This window comes from Leptodactylus fuscus, chromosome 10 (genome assembly GCF_031893055.1).
Source record: "Leptodactylus fuscus isolate aLepFus1 chromosome 10, aLepFus1.hap2, whole genome shotgun sequence".
Taxonomy (NCBI): Eukaryota; Metazoa; Chordata; class Amphibia; order Anura; family Leptodactylidae; genus Leptodactylus; species Leptodactylus fuscus.
The window spans coordinates 7,226,190-7,246,265 of record NC_134274.1 but is presented as its reverse complement, the minus strand read 5'-3'; the positions used below and the strand labels follow the sequence as shown (position 1 = coordinate 7,246,265).

At 43.6% G+C, this 20,076-nt stretch overlaps 1 protein-coding gene across 1 annotated transcript; it reads right to left on the bottom strand.

The window, feature by feature from the left end:
* Window positions 1-6,852: 6,852 nt before the first annotated feature.
* On the bottom strand, window positions 6,853-15,004 carry LOC142219286 (C-type lectin domain family 2 member B-like). The gene is made up of 6 exons (XM_075288235.1): window positions 14,907-15,004; window positions 14,091-14,147; window positions 13,439-13,513; window positions 10,937-11,091; window positions 8,641-8,750; window positions 6,853-7,990 (listed from the first exon to the last, which is right to left on the bottom strand). The coding sequence occupies exons 1-6, from the start codon at window positions 14,965-14,967 to the stop codon at window positions 7,870-7,872; spliced, it is 579 nt and encodes a 192-aa protein (XP_075144336.1). The 5' UTR covers window positions 14,968-15,004; the 3' UTR covers window positions 6,853-7,869.
* Between the last annotated feature and the right edge of the window lie 5,072 nt (window positions 15,005-20,076).

Here is a 20,076-nt window from a genome sequence, read left to right as displayed (position 1 = left end):
TAGGTTACTGTCACCAGAACCAGCATATCACCCCAGCCCTGCAGATAGATAGGTTACTGTCACCAGAACCAGCATATCACCCCAGCCCTGCAGATAGATAGGTTAGTGTCACCAGTACCAGTATATCACCCCAGCCCTGCAGATAGATAGGTTACAGTCACCAGAACCAGCATATCACCCCAGTCCTGCAGATAGATAGGTTACTGTCACCAGAACCAGCATATCACCTCAGCCCTGCAGATAGATAGGTTACTGTCACCAGAACCAGCATATCACCCCAGCCCTGCAGATAGATAGGTTACTGTCACCAGACCCAGCATATCACCCCAGCCCTGCAGATAGATAGGTTACTGTCACCAGAACCAGCATATCACCTCAGCCCTGCAGATAGATAGGATAGTGTCACCAGAACCAGCATATCACCCCAGCCCTGCAGATAGATAGGTTACTGTCACCAGACCCAGCATATCACCCCAGCCCTGCAGATAGATAGGTTACTGTCACCAGAACCAGCATATCACCTCAGCCCTGCAGATAGATAGGATAGTGTCACCAGAACCAGCATATCACCCCAGCCCTGCAGATAGATAGGTTACTGTCACCAGACCCAGCATATCACCCCAGCCCTGCAGATAGATAGGTTACTGTCACCAGAACCAGCATATCACCCCAGCCCTGCAGATAGGTAGGTTAAGCTCCGTTTTTATGTCTATTAAAAATTGACCACTTAATTTCTATTGGGATTCTGTATCTGTCAAAATAGTCAAACATAGAACATATCAGTATTTTTAAATGACTGTTTTTTTCTGTCCATCAACAAAAAGGACATGTGATTCCTCTCATTCACTCTTATATTACATGGTCACTTTCATGTGAGTAAGCCCCAGGGGATCTATGTCCTGGATTTCTTTTTCAAAGACAGCAAAATTGTCCATGTGACAGTGCCCTACCGATGGGAATATATAATGACCAGACGCTCACGAAATTACAATGTTAGACCCGTGGGAAAACAGAAAGTGGTAAGAAATCATTTCAGAATGTCACAATTTAGGTCACGAGACTATTCACGTCATATAAGGACCATCAGCTCTATAAAGTGTGTCAAAGAGAATTCACAAAGGCAAAAACACAAAAACATTCTAATGGGGAACCCGATGTTTAGGGCTTGGTTACACACAATGACTAACGAATCTATGACGGGGGTTTTCCATCTAGCATAGACACCAGGGGCCCTGGAGATAGAAGGATTCATCTAGTGGTGGCTTTGGTGTAGACAATGATGTTTCTTGCCCAAGGAAAAATTGGCAAAATACTCTTTTATATACCAGATCATAGAGAATGTATTGTGTGATGTACAAACTGCTTGAGGACATGAACGGTTTGGATCACAAGGGAGCATTGGGGGCCCCTCAGAAGGCAGAGTCATGTGCAGACTTGCGTGTGTTGTGCTTTACGTAGGTGTGACTTTTACAATGTATACGTTAACATTTAATATAAACTTGAGTTTTTATTATTCTACTGGAGAATTTTTACTATGTTGTCAGTAGATATGACACGTTCCAAGGTCCCTGGGGAGGATGGGAATGTACATTGGGTGCTTCACCTCTCCTGTGGTCTTCACCAATGGTCTCTTCCAGCATCTTCCCCAATGTCATGTTCCCTGGGTTCACAGTCCCAAATACAGGCTTCAGCTGTCATGATGCTTGGGTTAAACCATTACGATGTCATTGCACCCCATGTGATTTCTTAGACTCAGTCACAAGCCTCAGTGGTGGCCTCGAGGTGTATGATGTTAGAGAAGATGCCGGGAGAGGCTGTAGGAGAGCAGATGCCAAGAAAGAAGTCCAGATGTCCAGGAGAGGTAAGAGAGACGAGTATCAGTGATTTTTATTTTGTCCTGGGCCTCTGCATATTATACTCGGAGGTCTGATAGGACAGTGGGTGGCGAACCCTAAAGATTTTGGGTTTGGCTAACCTAAAACATTTGCAAAATTTGTAATGAACCTGGCTTGTTCTGAACGGGTTCACTCCTCTCTATGCACTACATGGATGATGACCTCCAGATTACGTTCCTGGATGTGGATGCACAAGAACGTTAAGATGTGGAACTGAAGACGTTAAAGATATAACAGACTATAGGAAGGTGGTGAAATCAGAAGCATCATACTGTATATGGATTGCACCACCATTGTATCATATCTGTTGTAAACAGGAAAGAAGCAATGGGGCAGCAATAATGTATTACACTAGAGCCTTGAGTCAATGCCCTGTAGGCTTCATAGAAAAGGGACAATAAACCAAGATGACTAGCGCGGTTCTATTACTGGTGCACAAAATTACAGAGTATAAACCTAAAGTGTGGGTTACTGGCAGCATGGCATGTATTGTGACCGCTCCGCCTTGTGCATGTTACCTGGCAAGGGTCCCTATATTTGATACTGGAATCAGATATGTAACCAGAAGGCGTATTTGTAAATCGTTCCCTTACACTTAAATAGTTTGCTCTTTGTTCACAGGGTAAAGTTAAATGTTGTAATAAAGATTGTCCTGCCAAAAGTGACCAAACATCCAATGTACAAGCAAACAGACATGGGGCGAGGGGCGGCAATTTCAGACAGGGTCCTTATTGGTAGCCAGTGTTGGTACAAGGGTCCACTCCCAATAATTGCCTGTAACATCTTCTCTCACTGGGGACTTAATGTGATCCTTGTATTTTTAGGGACTTTTGCTCTACCAAACCATTTGCATCTAGTAAATGAAACTAAAACAGACGCTGAACAGTAAATATGATATTTTATCTATAAAACCAACCCCAGACATTGAGTAAATACATAAAAAGCTGATAAAGAAGCAAAATGCGACACTAACAGTAATATACAGTACGAGCCACGTATATAAGAGCAAACATGGCCAATCTGATATCAGACTGATAATATAGCAACAGGTCTATTCACGCCGGCACCGTAGCCCAGAAACACATAGAGATAACCGAAACACGAGACTATAACACGTGCGTCAGGCCAGTACCAAGTCACCGCCTGTGCCAAACACAAAAACAGGGTCACGTGCACATGGCAGGATTGTTACAGAAATCTATGAGATGGATCTGTACATTGCAAAAGTGCAAAGAAAAATGTATGCAAACACGTTTTTTGCACACATTATTTTTAAGCTTTATTTAATTGCGTTTTTTCCCCCCACACAGAAGTCTGTAGAAAAATGTCTGAAAAGGAAACACCGGGGCATGCAAAAAAAATCCCAAGAAAGCAAAAATAACCCAGGAAATTAGAAAATAAATAGCAAGAGGTCGCAGATACGTTTGTCATGTCATTATTTTATGATTTATTTTTACAATCACATTCTCAGGGGCGCCATTGCCTAGTGAAGGGAACTCGCTCCCTCCAAAAAACTTTTACATGCCGTGGTTGCTGTTGACTTTTCCAATCTTGGTCAAGCTGTGAGTACCCGGCCGGGCGCCTGCTTTATACAGTGGGAGACCCTGCACCATTCTGATGCAACTGACGACAGGGAAAGTCTCTTGGTTGGTCACTGATGGGTTAAACCCTCTCTGTTTGTCTTCCCGCGCACTTCCTCCTCTATTGCCTTGTAAAATGAAGAAGGAAGTGCACTGAGGACTCGGCTCTAAAATCAGTTACTTATTGTTTCCTTGTTGCAGCGTCCCCATCACCTGTCCTAGCAACTCTACTGATGGCGGCTGAGCAGCGTAGCTAAGCCTATTATGTGTACGTTGTCTGTTATGTATCTAAGCTTAGTGTCTGTTAGCAGAGTATAAAGCTTACTGTACATGATGCTGAGCTCTGGGCTTCTGCATCTAAGCTTAGTAACACCAACAGTCTTTTATACATGATACAGTCTTTGAAGGTTCTGGGAGGGATTCATCAAGACCAGCATATCTTCCCCTTGCCCATGGAGGGCGCTCTTAATTCATGATGAGGCTTCCTTGTCCTACACGGAGTAAATGTCCATAAATATGACGTGGACAGTGACCCCCGACCATGCCACGAGCCTGGCTACCCCCTGCTTCACCGTACAGCCCCTCTGTCTGTAGTCAGCACAATGTAGTGACATCACTTGTTATAATGTGGCATCATAGTGTCAGGGCGACTATAGGGCACAATGAGACACTGACGGGAAGAACCAAAGTAGAAGTGGGTGGGGAAAATTTGCCAGGGCATACAAGGCCAAAAAAAGCACATAATCAAAAAAGGCTCATAAATACTGTACAATACTACATTACACCGTACATTCACATGCCTTAGAATTTCCAGTGACTACATTGTATCAGGCGGTATTATACATGACTAGCGTGTTATACCATGACTCATGGCTGTAGGATGGAGACTGTTGGGATCGGTTATCTTGGTGGGTTAACCTTTCCCCTTTCTGGTGGTGGGTACTGAAACTGCCGAATATCTGTCATATACTGATAACACATAACAGGAAGATACATCATATACAGAACATAAGAGGAGGGACGTGCAAGAACACTGCAAAAAGAATATTATTATGGTCAATGTGTAATAATGATTATAATACGCTGAATACCCGCAGAGTCTGAGCAACAAGTGCAGCATTGTATTAGGAGCCCGGTCTAGAAAACACTCAGAGAGAGAAAGAGCCTGAGCAATAACTGGGAGTTCAGATTACTGTCAGCGAGAAATCCACAGGAGAGATGGGAAAAACCCCTCAGTATGATTTGCTTCGGGTCAAACAAGTTCACTAAGAACCACACATTAAATTGTCTTAAAACATATTGTATGACACTGTCAGGACTCCTAGGACTATATATATATCTATAATACATAGTGTATGACAGTGTCAGGAATCCTAGGACTATATATCTATAATACATAGTGTATGACACTGTCAGGGCTCCTAGGACTATATAGATCTATAATACATAGTGTATGACACTGTCAGGGCTCCTATGACTATATATATCTATAATACATAGTGTATGACACTGTCAGGGCTCCTAGGACTATATATATCTATAATACATAGTGTATGACACTGTCAGGGCTCCTAGGACTATATATATATATCTATAATACATAGTGTATGACAGTGTCAGGAATCCTAGGACTATATATCTATAATACATAGTGTATGACACTGTCAGGGCTCCTAGGACTATATATATATCTATAATACATAGTGTATGACAGTGTCAGGAATCCTAGGACTATATATCTATAATACATAGTGTATGACACTGTCAGGGCTCCTAGGACTATATATCTATAATACATAGTGTATGACACTGTCAGGGCTCCTATGACTATATATATCTATAATACATAGTGTATGACACTGTCAGGGCTCCTAGGACTATATATATACAGTATAATACATAGTGTATGGCACTGTCAGGACTCCTAGGACTATATTTATATATCTATAATACATAGTGTATGACACTGTCAGGACTCCTAGGACTATATATATACACCTATAATACATAGTGTATAACACTGTCAGGGCTCCTAGGACTATATATCTATAATACATAGTGTATGACACTGTCAGGGCTCCTAGGACTATATATATCTATAATACATAGTGTATGACACTGTCAGGGCTCCTAGGACTATATATATCTATAATACATAGTGTATGACACTGTCAGGGCTCCTAGGACTATATATATCTATGATACAGTGTTGGCCAAAAGTATTGCCACCCCTGCAATTCTGTCAGATAATACTCAGTTTCTTCCAGAAAATGATTGCAATCACAAATTCTTTGGTATTATTATCTTCATTTAATTTGTCTTCAATAGAAAACCACAAAAAGAATTATCAAAAAGCCAAATTGGATAGAATTCCACAGCAAACATAAAAAGGGGGTGGACAAAAGTATTGGCACTGTTTGAAAAATCATGTGATGCTTCTCTAATTAGTGTAATTAACAGCACCTGTTACTTACATGAGGCACCTAACAGGTGGTGGCAGTAACTAAATCACACCTGCAGCCAGTTCAAATGGATTAAAGTTGACTCCACCTCTGTCCTGTGTCCTTGTGTGACCACATTGAGCATGGAGAAAAGAAAGAAGACCAAAGAACTGTCTGAGGACTTGAGAAGCAAAATTGTGAGGAAGCCTGAGCAATCTCAAGGCTACAAGTCCATCTCCAAAGACCTGAATGTTCCTGTGTCTACCGTGCGCAGTGTCATCCAGAAGTGTAAAGCCCATGGCCCTGTGGCTAACCTCCCTAGATGTGGACGCAAAAGAAACATTGACGAGAGATTTCACCGCAAGATTGTGCGGATGGCGGATAAAGAACCTCGACTAACATCCAAACAAGTCCAAGCTGCCCTGCAGTCCGAGGGTACAACAGTGTCACCCCGTACTATCCAGCGTCAGCGTCTGAATGAGAAGGGACTGTATGGTAGGAGACCCAGGAAGACCCCACTTCTTACCCACAGACAGAAGCCAGGCTGGAGTTTGCCAAAACTTACCTGAGAAAGCCAAAACCGTTCTGGAAGAATGTTCTCTGGTCAGAGGAGACAAAAGTAGGAAAAGGCCTCAACATAGAGATTACAGGAAAAAAAGAAGAAGACGCCCCCTACAGTCAGACATGGCGGAGGTCCCTGATGGTTTGGGGTTGCTTTGCTGCCTCTGGCACTGGACTGCTTGACCGTGTGCATGGCATTATGAAGTCTGAAGACGACCAACACATTGTGCAGCATCATGTAGGGCCCAGTGTGAGAAAGCCGGGTCTCCCTCAGAGGTCAGGGCTCTTCCAGCAGGACAAGGACCCAAAACACACTTCAGGTCAGCACTAGAAAATGGTGGTGAGAGAAAGCCCTGGAGACTTGTAAAGTGGCAGCAATGAGTCCAGCCCTGAATCCCATAGAACACCTGTGGGGGAGGGGGAGAGATCTCTTGGTGGCAGTTTGGAGAAGGCCCCCTTCACATCTCAGGGGGGACCTGGAGCAGGAGCCAAAGAAGAAGGGTCTAAGATTCCAGCAGAGCCTTGTAAGAAACTCATTGCTGGTTAGCGGAAGCGGTTGTGCGCAGTTATTGTGTCTAAAGGTTGTGCGACCAAGTATTAGGCTGAGGGCGCCAATACTTCTGTCCACACCGGATTTGGAGTTTTGTGTAAAATGATCAATGATGTGACTTTTTTTTCATTCTCTTTTGTGTTTTTTCATTGCAAGCAAAATAAATGAAGATATTACCAAAGAGTTTGTGCTTGTAATCATTATCGGGGGACACCGAGGATTATCTGACAGGACTGCAGGGGGGCCAAGACTTTTGGCCAACACTGTACATAGTGTATGGCACTGTTGGGGCTCCTAGGAACCTATCTATACATTATAGTGTAGGACACTCTTGCAGCATGTAGGAACCTATCCAATTTCTAGCTCTTTAAGGCAAATGCAGCTGAAGTTATGTCTCTTCAAATCTCAGACCATATTAGGGGAGGTGTAAAAAAAAAAACATTCTGTTACCTCTTTTGGGTCAAACCTGGCTCTGGTCATCAGTATGTGATATGTGCAAAATAATAGGAGGTGAAGCCATCTACAAACATCTCACAGAGGAGTCTCCTGGTTTCCAGGACCCCATGACAGAGCCACACTGTACGCACACAATGTATTGGTATATACTAGAGATGTCTCTATACAGCAGTACATTGTATAGTGTTGATTTCTCTCTCTCTCTCTCTCTATATATATATACTGTATATACTTCATACATATGCAGATTTCTTTCGATATCCTGCTGCAATCTCATACATACACACTTATTATACTCGCCATATCATGTCAGTATTAGGATACATATAACTGTATCCTTCATTATTGTCCTGACACTTGCAGTGCCAATACTCCGCCACCCATCACTACGTCCTCGTACATATCCACTTGTGATCATACGCTCCTTCCTGACTTCTTATGTCTCCATGAGTCACAAAAACATGTTCCGTATTCCTTGAATTCGGTGACAATCTTGTGATGTTGAATCTGGAAAAACACAACATTTTTGTTCAGAGAGTTGGCACGACATTATGCTTTTATCCCAAGTGTGAGCTACTTAGCAAAGTTATCATCTGCTGTCCTGTAAATGATTTAATGGTGACGCTGGTAACACAGCTGTCTTTTATAATAGGTGCCGATCCACTGATTCTGGCACAGTTGGAATATTTTCTCTTCCCCCACCCTTACTGAGCTACCAATGCTATTAGTCTTAGTGACTGATATGCTATTTTGTCTCTGTACTGTCAGGCGGGAGCACAAAGGGGGCGTGATTGTGAGCTCTGACATTGTGTGCCTCTGATTGGAGCTCTTAGTCACGCCCCCTATCTGCTCCTGCCTGACCCCGCCCACTTAGCATTAAAGAGTCTGAATAGCACATCAGGCACCACAACTATCAGATATTGCTCAGGAATGGTGTGGGCTAGAGAAAAAATTCCAATTGCATATGAATCCCCATGGAGGGGTGGCTACAAACAACTGGAGGTTCTCTTTAAGAAAATTCTACATTTCTAATGATCGGAAACAAAAGCTGATGTATATATCCATTGATATTTGCTTTGTCTTTGGGTCCTGAGTATTATAAGACTATATATATATATACATATAGTGTGTGTATACAGAAATAAGATATGACTTACAGGCTTTCATTGTATAACGTTCCATTCGCCCAAGTCCAGGTTGTATTATCGTCCGTACGGCTTAGACCGATCCAGTGACTGTTTGAGCTCTTAAACCACAGCAAAAAATCCTGACAATGATAGAAACAGATCCTGGTTATTATATATCCATTATATATACACACACAGTGAGACCTCTTTGAGCCCACCAACCAAATTTGCACAGACAAATGGCCTTTATTAGGGGAGGTTCTGGTAAAGAAAAAAATATACTGTAGGTTATACTAGATCAGAGGATCAGAACAACGGATATGCAGACTGCAACAACTGCGGTCATATACAGAGCCAAAAGGACACAATTATCTATAATGGGATCCATTGGATGTCCATTCGTTTTTTATTCGCTTCAGGACATAGTAGAAAACTGCAGGAAATTTAGATTTTTTTTGTCATCTTGCCTCAAATGTTCAATAAAAAGTGATCAAAATGGTACCAGTTAAAAGCACAGGCCCTCCCGCAAAGAATAAGCCCTCAACCAGATCTGTCAGCAGAAGACATAAAAGGTGACGCCTTTCAGAAGATGTTGATGCAAAAATAACAGATTTTTTTTTGTTCCTAAATGCAAAATTAGCAACAAATAAAAATAAATCATAAATTGGTTACAGCAAAAAAAAATAAAAAAAAAAATAAAATTCAATGCTAAAAGGCAATTCCAGATTTGATGAGTTTTTTTTTTTTAATTTTACCCAGAAGGTTAATAGAAATGAGTCAATAAGTTTTGGCCTCCCCCAAAATGGTGTCATTAAAAAGTGCATCTCATCCTGCAAAAATCAAGCCTAAATCTGCCGACCGAACTAGTCCTTTGAAAAATGGGTTGTGGAAATGTTTTTGAAATTTCTGTTTGATTTGTAAGCTCCATAATGTCCAGAATGTGCCTTGTTTTAGGGCGTTAGTTTACACGGGGATTTCGCGTATGCACATTCTGTTGCAGTGCACGACATGCTGTCGCGGCTTTCCGCTCCGGATTAGGCCCAAATGAATGGGACTGGTCTGGAGGGTGCTGTCGCGAGGTGGACGCCGCAGCTGAATCAACCGCAAAATGCGCCTGAAGAAAGGGCAGATCGCTTCTTTTTTCCGTGAGCGGGAACATACCGCTAGCGGTCTCCATAGACCTCCATTGTGAGGGGGCGGATTTTGAGGCGAATGCCAAATTGTGTTTTCTGTTTGGATTTCAAAAATGTATTGATGTATTTACTGACTTGTGGTTTTATGTCGGTTTCGGTGCTGGAATGTTTTGATATGATCGTGTTATGAACTCATTTGTTACTCTTTGTCATGTGATCCGAAGGGGTGTGACCCTTTGTGCTTTTAGAGTCTATGTCTTTAGTAATACGACTTGTGCCATGAGTAAGAGACGTGTTGTCTTGAAACGCGTTGGTATGTTTGCGTGTTTCACTACTGAACCCATGGATTGACTTTTTACTAAAAGAATAAAAGTTATATTTTTTGAAAATTTCTTTTTGGATTTGTTGATGAAAACTTTTTATCTAGGAGATTTATTGCAAATTGGATCCAGACGTCCAGGACCTTCTGTGTTTTTCAGGCACCAGCCATTTTATCAGCATGGACTTCTGAGGATAACAAATAATGGTGAGCCGTTCGTTGGGTTTGTGATTGGGATTAAGGCGGATACCAACCTCAAAGATCTGATCCATTAGATTGATGAACTAATTTGCAGATCATTTCAAACTTTTTAAGTTGCATATTTTTCAAAATTTCCATCCAATTGTCAATTTTTGATCTCCATTTTTGACTCCCCGTTTTCCAAACCCCATAACTTTTTTATTTCTCCACTCACAGATTTGTGCAACTTTCTTATGAGTTTAATTTTCATGGGATTCACTAACGTGTCCCCTGTATTTTATGTTTTGGAACAATTCTGGGGATATCAAATTTATATGATTTTATTTCTATTTTAAACCCTTAAAAAAATCCAAAACTTTGCAAAAAAGAAAATTTCATTAGAGTTGCAAAATTGTAACATCTGTAACTTTTTTACATTTTTGTGTATGGTGATGTATAGAGTGTCTTTTTTTGCAGAACCAGATGTACTTTTTAGATTTACTGTTTTGGGGAATGTCTATGGCTTTGGTAATTTTTTATTAACATTTTTATGAGAGGTGAAACACTTTTAATTTTTTTTTCGCTGCTATGGTGTTCACCGTACGGGAAAAATATTCCCATTTTTTGGGAGCCTTCTCGAAGGAATGGTCTACTGGAAAAATTTCACATTAGATATAAATTTTCAATCACTCACCAGTTCCTCTGTGTTATCTATAAGCGCCAATGTTGCGTTCCGTTCCCTGCAGTGTTCCAGGCTCTTGTTCCATGTATCTTGTGTTGTAGAGTAGTAGTAACACTTTCCCCGGTACTGGATCCAGTCATCATCACACTGAGCGCAGTTCTCACCATCTATACAAGTAACAAATTCTCATTTACAGCGATTCCCCTATAAATATCTGACACTAAAGCTGTTATTGCTCGATGTCTGACCCATCTCACCGGTCACATGACTGGGCGAGGGCTTATTTTTTGTGTGACAAATTCTACTTCCGAATGGTACTGTATAATATTCCGCACAATGTAATGGGAAGAAAAATCAGAACGGGGTGGAATTGGAGAAAGCGCATTTTACATTTTCTTGTGGGTTTTTAATTTTTACAGGATTCACTTTTGCAGCCAAACTTATTGTTTGGGTTAGCCCGATCACAGCGATATCGGTGATCGAGTTTTTGTCATGTTTTGGGCTAAGGCCCTAGGTCGCAGACCTTAGCCCCGTTTCTGTTGCGGACAAATCGCAGTGTTTAGCCACGTGGGGCCTTATAGATGGTTGTGTGGACTATACCATCCACGTATTGTAAGTATGGACTTATAGGAGTAATCTAATAATAATAACCATCCATCTATATACGGTATATAGTGTACGGTATGACTCCAGTAGGACTGATGGCAATGATATTCCCTTGTAGAATGCAGACACCTATATCAGATAGCTGCTAGTTCCCTCTCTATAGGTAGAGACTATTTATTTGCACTATACTGTATTTTCCTATACATAAAGGATGTGATGCAAACTCCGCCCATGATGACATCATAGTGATGAAACCTGAGGGGGCGGACCTAGGAGGTAGGCAGGGCTGCTTAGCCGTAACTTGATTTGTTAAACCAGCAACTAGGTACGCCCCCCTGATGGGCGGGACTACTTCTATATGAAGAGCCCAGGTGGCGGCCGCACCTTGTAGTCATTCCAGCACTGAGCTCAGGACATAGAGGTGCTGTCACTAGCCGGTGGCTACCTCATGGCTCTAGGATCTCTCTCCAGCCTATCATTGCAGTTCAGCCTCAGCTCTCCATGATTTATAGCAGACTTCTAATGAGACATGGAGGGTGGAATATCAGAGACACTGTAATAGTGGGACTTCTCCTGCCATGTGGGATTCGCCGACCCTAAGCCAGATCCAGTGATTCCCTATATTTGCTATGGCTGTATGGGATGACTCCAAGGCGCCCGTGTGTCCAATACTGATTTACACTTAGATAGATGGACACGTCTGTGTTTCTTAGACAAAGTTCTTGTGTTTCAGAGACGTCTTAGGATTAGCAGCTGAGCTTCATTAGTGACACATGGGAGCCTAATTACCCTATAAGGATTTCATTCACTATGCTGGAATCTATGGCGGCCGCTGCAATAACCATGAGGATATTGTTTATATATGGCTAGTAGCAATGCTACACTCACTAGCCGCACTGTGCTTTGTAGTAATTTTATGCATATGAGACATTCCGATACGTTTTAGGTTTTCACAATTACTTCATTATTTGTATGAAGATCCCAGGAGCCATCTCTGAGAGCCGGGAGCCTTGTGACCTCACTAGCCACATATAGTTTATAGCCAGCAGTACAGATGTATTAGTCTATGGTACAAGCGAGCTAATCACTGGTTGAAGATATAAAGAAAACTGAAAATTTATAAAAATATACATTTATTTTATTTTTTTTTGAAAAATGTAAAAATTCCAAACCATTGTTTCCTAAGATCACAAAAAATGAACAAATAAGGCTGCGGTCACACCTGCACTTAAACTCTGTTCAGGGTTTCCATCCCCAAACCTGTTAAAAAATGCAGAGAGAAAAGTGGTGCATGCAGGCTGCGGATATAGAGGACAGGGGGGAGGCTGCGGATATAGAGGACAGGGGGGAGGCTGCGGATATAGAGGACAGGGGGGAGGCTGCGGATATAGAGGACAGGGGGGAGGCTGCGGATATAGAGGACAGGGGGGAGGCTGCGGATATAGAGGACAGGGGGGAGGCTGCGGATATAGAGGACAGGGGGGAGGCTGCGGATATAGAGGACAGGGGGGAGGCTGCGGATATAGAGGACAGGGGGGAGGCTGCGGATATAGAGGACAGGGGGGAGGCTGCGGATATAGAGGACAGGGGGGAGGCTGCGGATATAGAGGACAGGGGGGAGGCTGCGGATATAGAGGACAGGGGGGAGGCTGCGGATATAGAGGACAGGGGGGAGGCTGCGGATATAGAGGACAGGGGGGAGGCTGCGGATATAGAGGACAGGGGGGAGGCTGCGGATATAGAGGACAGGGGGGAGGCTGCGGATATAGAGGACAGGGGGGAGGCTGCGGATATAGAGGACAGGGGGGAGGCTGCGGATATAGAGGATGGGGGGAGACTGCGGATATACCTGATATGGGGTGGTCAGTAAAGTGAAGCCCCCAATGGCTATGGAATATTAATACTTACCAGATAACTTGGTGTTGAAAAACATCATCAGTCCGATTATCGTCAGCACGAAAACAATATTCAGTGATAGAAGAGCTGCAGGACAGAAAACCAGAGACTGATAGTCATGTGGGAGGAGACCAGGGCTGCACATGTATGTAACATGTCAATGTCTCGGCCATTTCTTCTTGTTTTACCCAAGATACAGATAATCCTCCTTATCTGCAGACAGTGCACACAGGTAAAGGCTTAGGGAGGGTTCACACTACAGTTATTATACTCAGGATAAGAGCAACGGACATTATATGACGCCTGGTGTCCATCTGCATTCACCCCCATGTAAAACACACGACAGACTCTCTTCACTATCTTATTCCTTCTGTTATATTTTTATGTTCTAGAAGGTCGTGTGCGCAGAACTTTACTATTACAGAAGTAAACATTCTAGAAGACAAGTCATCTCCTACATCAGAGTCAATGGGTATGGATGCGAATGGAGAGGTCTCCTCCTGTGTCCATTACTCTACTACCATTTATGTCCGTTGCCCTGATCCTATGACGGATAAGAGCAACGGTCTGTAATATCAGTAGTGTGATCCCACCGCCCCATTGTGCTGCAGTGATGTGCGGCCTCCAGTTTAGGTTAAGCACATGTGTGTCATGTATATATTACCTGTTAGATATAATCTATGGCGATTCTGGATCTTCTTTAGCGCACACTCTGTAGAATCTGCAAAAACATAACATGTAGGAGAAGTGTTACAAAGTAACGAAACGATGTGACAACTTGTTATTAATAAATGTGGTCATCTGCTTCATTCTCCTTCCTGTGATATCCTCCATTTCCGTGACTTGTGTATTGATATCGGTGGATCTGTGGTCGGTCACCGCTGACTCCATTCACTTCAATGGGAGTGCCAGATCAGTTGGGGGTCTCCAGATCCTGAGCGGTCGGACCCCCGATCATCTGTACGTTATCCCCTAAACGGCGTCTATGGGAAAACCTCTTTATGGAAACAAAATATAACAAAGAAGGATAAAAGTAACCAGGAGATAAATGCATGTATCTGTAGCTGAGACTGTGCAGGACACAAAGGGTTAACAGAGGGGGGTGGAGTATATGACGAGTGCGGAGGTTTATTATGGGACAGAGTTATTTCCGTGTCGTAGAAGAGTACATAGTATATCTCTATATGGAGGGAGAGAATACAGAGACCCCGGAGCAGATCACATCAGTCCTGTCCTGGATGTTTCTGATGTTCTTGTAGTTCAGGCTTCTGATCGTCAGACGGATCTGTCAGCTATAGGGCCGGGGAGGAGCTGATCTCAGGGGTATATAGGTTACTATACATGGATAGAATGGGATGGAACGCTGTATACCAATCCTATTAATAGGTAATGTAACGTAATGTCTACACCGATCCTATTAATCATAACAATATTACACACAACTAATATCACCACTTCTAAGACGTCTTGTCATTCTCACCTCGGTTCTCATACTTGGCTAGGACCTCGTGTTCAGGAATTCTGCGTTCGCTGTTCCGCATGGTTTCCAAGGTCCTAATAGGGTATTATTAATGCCGAGATCCCAGGGCTGTTATGGCACATGGAGGATTGTAGACGCTGGGAACGCCTCTGGTCTCTTTCCTGTACGTCCTCTTCTGCTTATCTGTCTCTCTGCTATGTCAGTTACTGTTTCACATTCAGCAAACACAGTGATATTTGGAGACTTAGGGCTTGTTCACATGGTGGAATCTGGAGCGGACGTAGAGGCGGATTCTACCCCAAAATCAGTGAAAAAAGTCAGATCTGTTTCTGCCTCTCATTGTTTTCAATTGGAGACAAAGATCGGAGCAGGACACCGAAACAATAAGCGCCCTGCTCTGTCCTGCTCTGTCCTGCTGCCGATTCCGTGGCCGATTTGGCTGCAGAGTCCACGCTGCGACATTCCCCTCTAAGGTCCATTGATCTGTGCCAAATAGTGTTAGAAAATCGGAGAGTCAGAGGGCTGGGAAATGAGGAGGAATGGAGGTGGAGGTTTATTAGGACAAGGAGGTGTAATCCGGTGGCCGCACAATCCTGGATTGGGAATCCTCGCTGTGTTTGGCTGAGTATTATCCTATTGAGAAATGTCAGCTAATGTGAACAGGGACCAGGATGAGCACACAAGCAACAGATTCAGAGTCTCACAGTGAAACAGAGAGAGAAAGTGTTTGCTATGATGGGAAAGGAATGGTTGTTACACTTATCAGATAAGCAATGTCTCATGTATTTCCCCTCCTTCACAATTCCCGTACCAGTCTTCTCAATCTCTTCCTCTGCCCACGCTCTCGAGTGAAAGTGCTACAAGTGCGATTTCACTTCGGCTCAGGAAATTTACTGATGTCAAAACTTCTTCTTGATGCTGGACAGAGATTCACAAAGTAATTTCCATCTCTTATTCTGCAACATTGCACAGACATCGGGGAATTTATCTCTCAGGTTTCCGGCATACATGGGTGTAATGGTAATAGTCTAATGAATTTCCCCCATTCTCATCACTCGCTGTCCTGTATAGGGCTGACAATATAAGATTCATATCAGGAGGACTTTGGAGAGTGAAAGGAACTGGAGTTACAGGAAGAAACCAAGACAAATATAGAAAGAACATACAAATTCCTTGTAGATATTGTCATCCCCAGGATCGCAGCATTCCAAGGCAAGCATGCTAACCACTGAGCCATGAGGCGTGCTAACTAGAGATGAGCCAACAGTAAAATATTCGATGTTCGTTATTCGTTCCCAATAGCATCTCAATATTGGACTATTCGAACGAATATGGAACCCTATTATAGTCTATGGGAGAAAATGCTTCGTTACAGGGGATCCCACCATTCACTCAGGAGAGTCACCAAGTCCACTATGACACCCCAGGAAATGATGCCAACACCTCTGCAATGTAACTGGGACAGCAGGGGGCGCATGTCTGGGGGCATCTAACACACCAAAGACCCTCTATTACCCCACTATCACAGCCTAACAACTACACACTATACACACTCACTACAACCTCTATCAAAGTGGGGAAAATACCTGGAAACCTTCTTTACTCCCCAAATGGATGGACACAAACCCCAATTTAAGCCCAACAAACATTACCAAGCCCCCCTTTAAATCACGTTCCCCATGACAACCACAGATGGAATAGACAATGGGAAATCCTTCAGTCCCCCCCTGACCTGTCATTGTGGATGTGTGTGATGGGGGGAGACCTTCCAAAATTCACTTTTATGGCCCTTCACATGAGCCCTTCCAAATGAAGTTCCAGGCCCTTAAGCTGAGCTCCAGCAGAGATTGAGGCCCTTCAGGTGACTTCAGCCTCTACCTGCAGAGATTTTGGCCCTTGGCAGGAGTAGACACTCTAACCCGCAGAGTTGGGGGTATCAGGGTGGATTGATCCTAGTAGGATCAGAATTGCGCAGCGCTGATGGAGGAGGAATATGAGGAGGAGGAGGAATTGTAGAGGGTGAGCACACACATGCAACTTCATGTCGGGGTGCTTGACACCGGTGGACATGTAAATGATGGGTCTAGCCAGTGGCTGTTCGTTTTTATGAGCATCAGGCGGTCAGCACTGTCAGATGACAGCCATCTACGCATATCTGTAATTATGCCACCGTCATTTCTGAAGACTCTTTCGGAAAGCACGCTGGTGGCAGGGCAGGAAAAGACCTCCAATGTTGGTTGAGCGCAACCTTGCTGAACATCTGCATTTCCATGCCCCTGTCCTCGTCCTCTTCCCCATCTCCTTGCGCTAGCTTTGCACATTTTGGATGTACTATTCCCTTTTTGATGATCTATACACCACAAAGAAAAGCTGTTTTCCAGCTCTATATGAACTTGGAAATGAAGGAATTGCTGCAATTTGTCAAGAAGCAAAGAAATGCAAGGTTTTTATCAGGTATATGAACTTGGAAATGCAGTGGATTGCTGCTATTTTTCAGGCCCCCCCAAAATTCAAGGCTTTTTCCAGCTCTATATGATCTAGTCCCTGTTGTGTATTCCGGCTATTCTGTGTGCAGACAGCCAACAATGAGAGCTGTTTCTTTGCTATATATGAACTTGTATCTGTTGTATATCCCTGTTTTCACTGTCCGGGGAAAGCTGGACTGATGTCCCTGCAGTGTATAGTTCTGAGAAGAGCTGTTGGTTTTCTTCTTTAGTTCTTCCCTGCCTATCTGAAGCTAATCGCTATCTAGCCCTCAGCAGATCTCTTTCTCTCCCTATCTTTGACCGCTAAAACGGCGAATACAGCGGTGGCCGTTCTTATGAATTGGGAGGTCACATGATTTCGGCAGCCAATGGGTTTTATCAATTTTTTTCACTGCCTCCGTTGTCGTAGTTCCTGTCTCACCTCCCCTGCACAGTTATTGGTGCAAAAAACGTGCCAGGGAAGGTGGGAGGGGACACAAATTTTTACTGCGTATGCGGCCTGGTATTTGATTGTGAACGAATACATCTAATGCCATGATATTTGATCGAATGGCGTTCACTTATCTCTAGTGCTAACCACTGAGCTATGCGGTATGAGAAGAATGGAGTGACTGACAGATACAATCACAAGATTCTTCGCTTTTGTTTTGAGAGGATCATTTCTGCAATGTGATTTTTCTTGTGACCTTTTTCTTCTTTCAACCACCCAGAGCATTAAAAACAAATCTGTTACAAAAAAAAAAAACACCCATTTCTGTATAAACAGAACAAGCTCTGGATACTACTGTAGATTGTGAGATATAGAACATCTTATCTTACATTACTGGAATGTTACGAAAACAGAATAAATCTCCCAAACATGCGGAAGACTGAGGAAATCTGCAAGGTCTTTACATAACATTCCTGTATAGTCATGTACCAAAAAGAGGTATGTGGACAGCATGTTATTATTAATATTATTTATGTAGCACCATTAATCCCATAGTGCTGTACATTATTATATTAATCCCATGGTGCTGTTTAAGGTGGACTGGAGGGGGGCGAGGGTGTTTGCCGGGAGTCCATGGAGAAGGGTGTTGCAGTAGTCTAAGCGGGAGGTTATGAGGGCCTGGACGAGCATCTTGGTAGTTTCAGGGGTGAGGAAGGAGCGGATTCGGTTGATGTTCTTGAGCTGGAGGCGGCAGAAGGTTTTGAGGTTTTGAACGTGCGACTTGAACGATAGGTCAGAGTCCAGGGTTACCCCAAGGCATCGGGCCTGTGAGACAGGGGTAAGTGGGGTTCCATTAACTTTGATAGATGGATTAGGTAGGGAGGCCGTGCAGGGTGGGGTGAAGATGATGAACTCTGTTTTCTCCATGTTGAGTTTGAGAAAGCGGGAGGAGAGGAAGGAGGCTACGGCCGCTAAGCAATCTGGAACTCTGGCCAGCAGGGAGGTAATGTCTGGTCCAGAGATGTAGATTTGGGTGTCATCAGCATAGCAATGGTACTGAAAGCCATGAGATTCTATGAGATGGCCCAGGCCAAGGGTGTAGATGGAGAACAGGAGGGGTCCTAGGACGGAGCCCTGGGGGACACCTACAGAGAGAGGGCGAGGTGAGGAGGTGGTGTGCGAGTGGGAGACGCTGAATGTGCGGTCAGAGAGGTATGAGGAGATCCAGGAATGGGCCAGGTCTGAGATACCAAGGGATGAGAGAATTTCTGGTAAGAGGGAGTGGTCAACTGTCACAGGGAGAGGTCAAGGAGGAGGAGGACGGAGTAATGGCGCTTGGCTTTGACAACATCACAAAAAAGGGCCATGATACACACAAAAAGGGAAGTGTCATGAAAAATGGGACCAATAGGGAAGTGACTCCACCCGAATTCTTGTGCAATGCTCTAACTCCATCGTTCCGCCAGATCCCTACTGCCAGTGATAACCAATATGATGCCCAAACTGCACTGTCAGCAATCTATTTCTAGTATCTCAGCTATTCTGTACCTGCTCGGATACTACATGGACGTTCCGACAGCTGGTGGGGATTTTTCTTTTAGACCTTTGATGGAACAAGGGGGTGGGGAGACTGTGCACCTTTTGTTTCCCCCGCTGTTGTATTTCTGTCTATGATATGGGAGAGTTGAGACTCAGATATCGCACTAAGCTCAGCCATTGTTGTTACACCAAAGATCTCACGACAGCCGGTGTTTTGTTTCCTTTGTGTGTGGCTATTTATATTCTTCCTACACAGATGTGTCCGCCATTATTTTTTTTAACTTCGTCATGGTCACATGTTTATTTGCAGCATCATAGTGACTCTGTGGTTAGTAGTCAGTCATACAAACGTACATGTGCATTGTGTAGGCTTGTGCTTCAAGTGCGCCTATAGAAAGAGTATTTATTATAAAGGTTACAGATACGGGCAGCTGGACGCACTTCAAGGCCTCTTTGTTTCCTGTCTCACTCCCCCTCTGTGATGAATGGCCCAGAGTTATGGTTTGTTTCACTGCCTTCTCACTTTTGCCCTGTTAATTTACTCTACTTTACTCTATTGATTAGCATATCAGAGATAGTGTCCCATTGTCCAAGCCTAATTACCCCCTGGAGGTAACTTGCTCATCCCTTTGTCTTACCCTGGGCACGGCATTGTCAGGCTTCTGCTAACTTCATTATTCTTAGCAGAGGGTGTCTGGGATCAGTGCACTGAGAG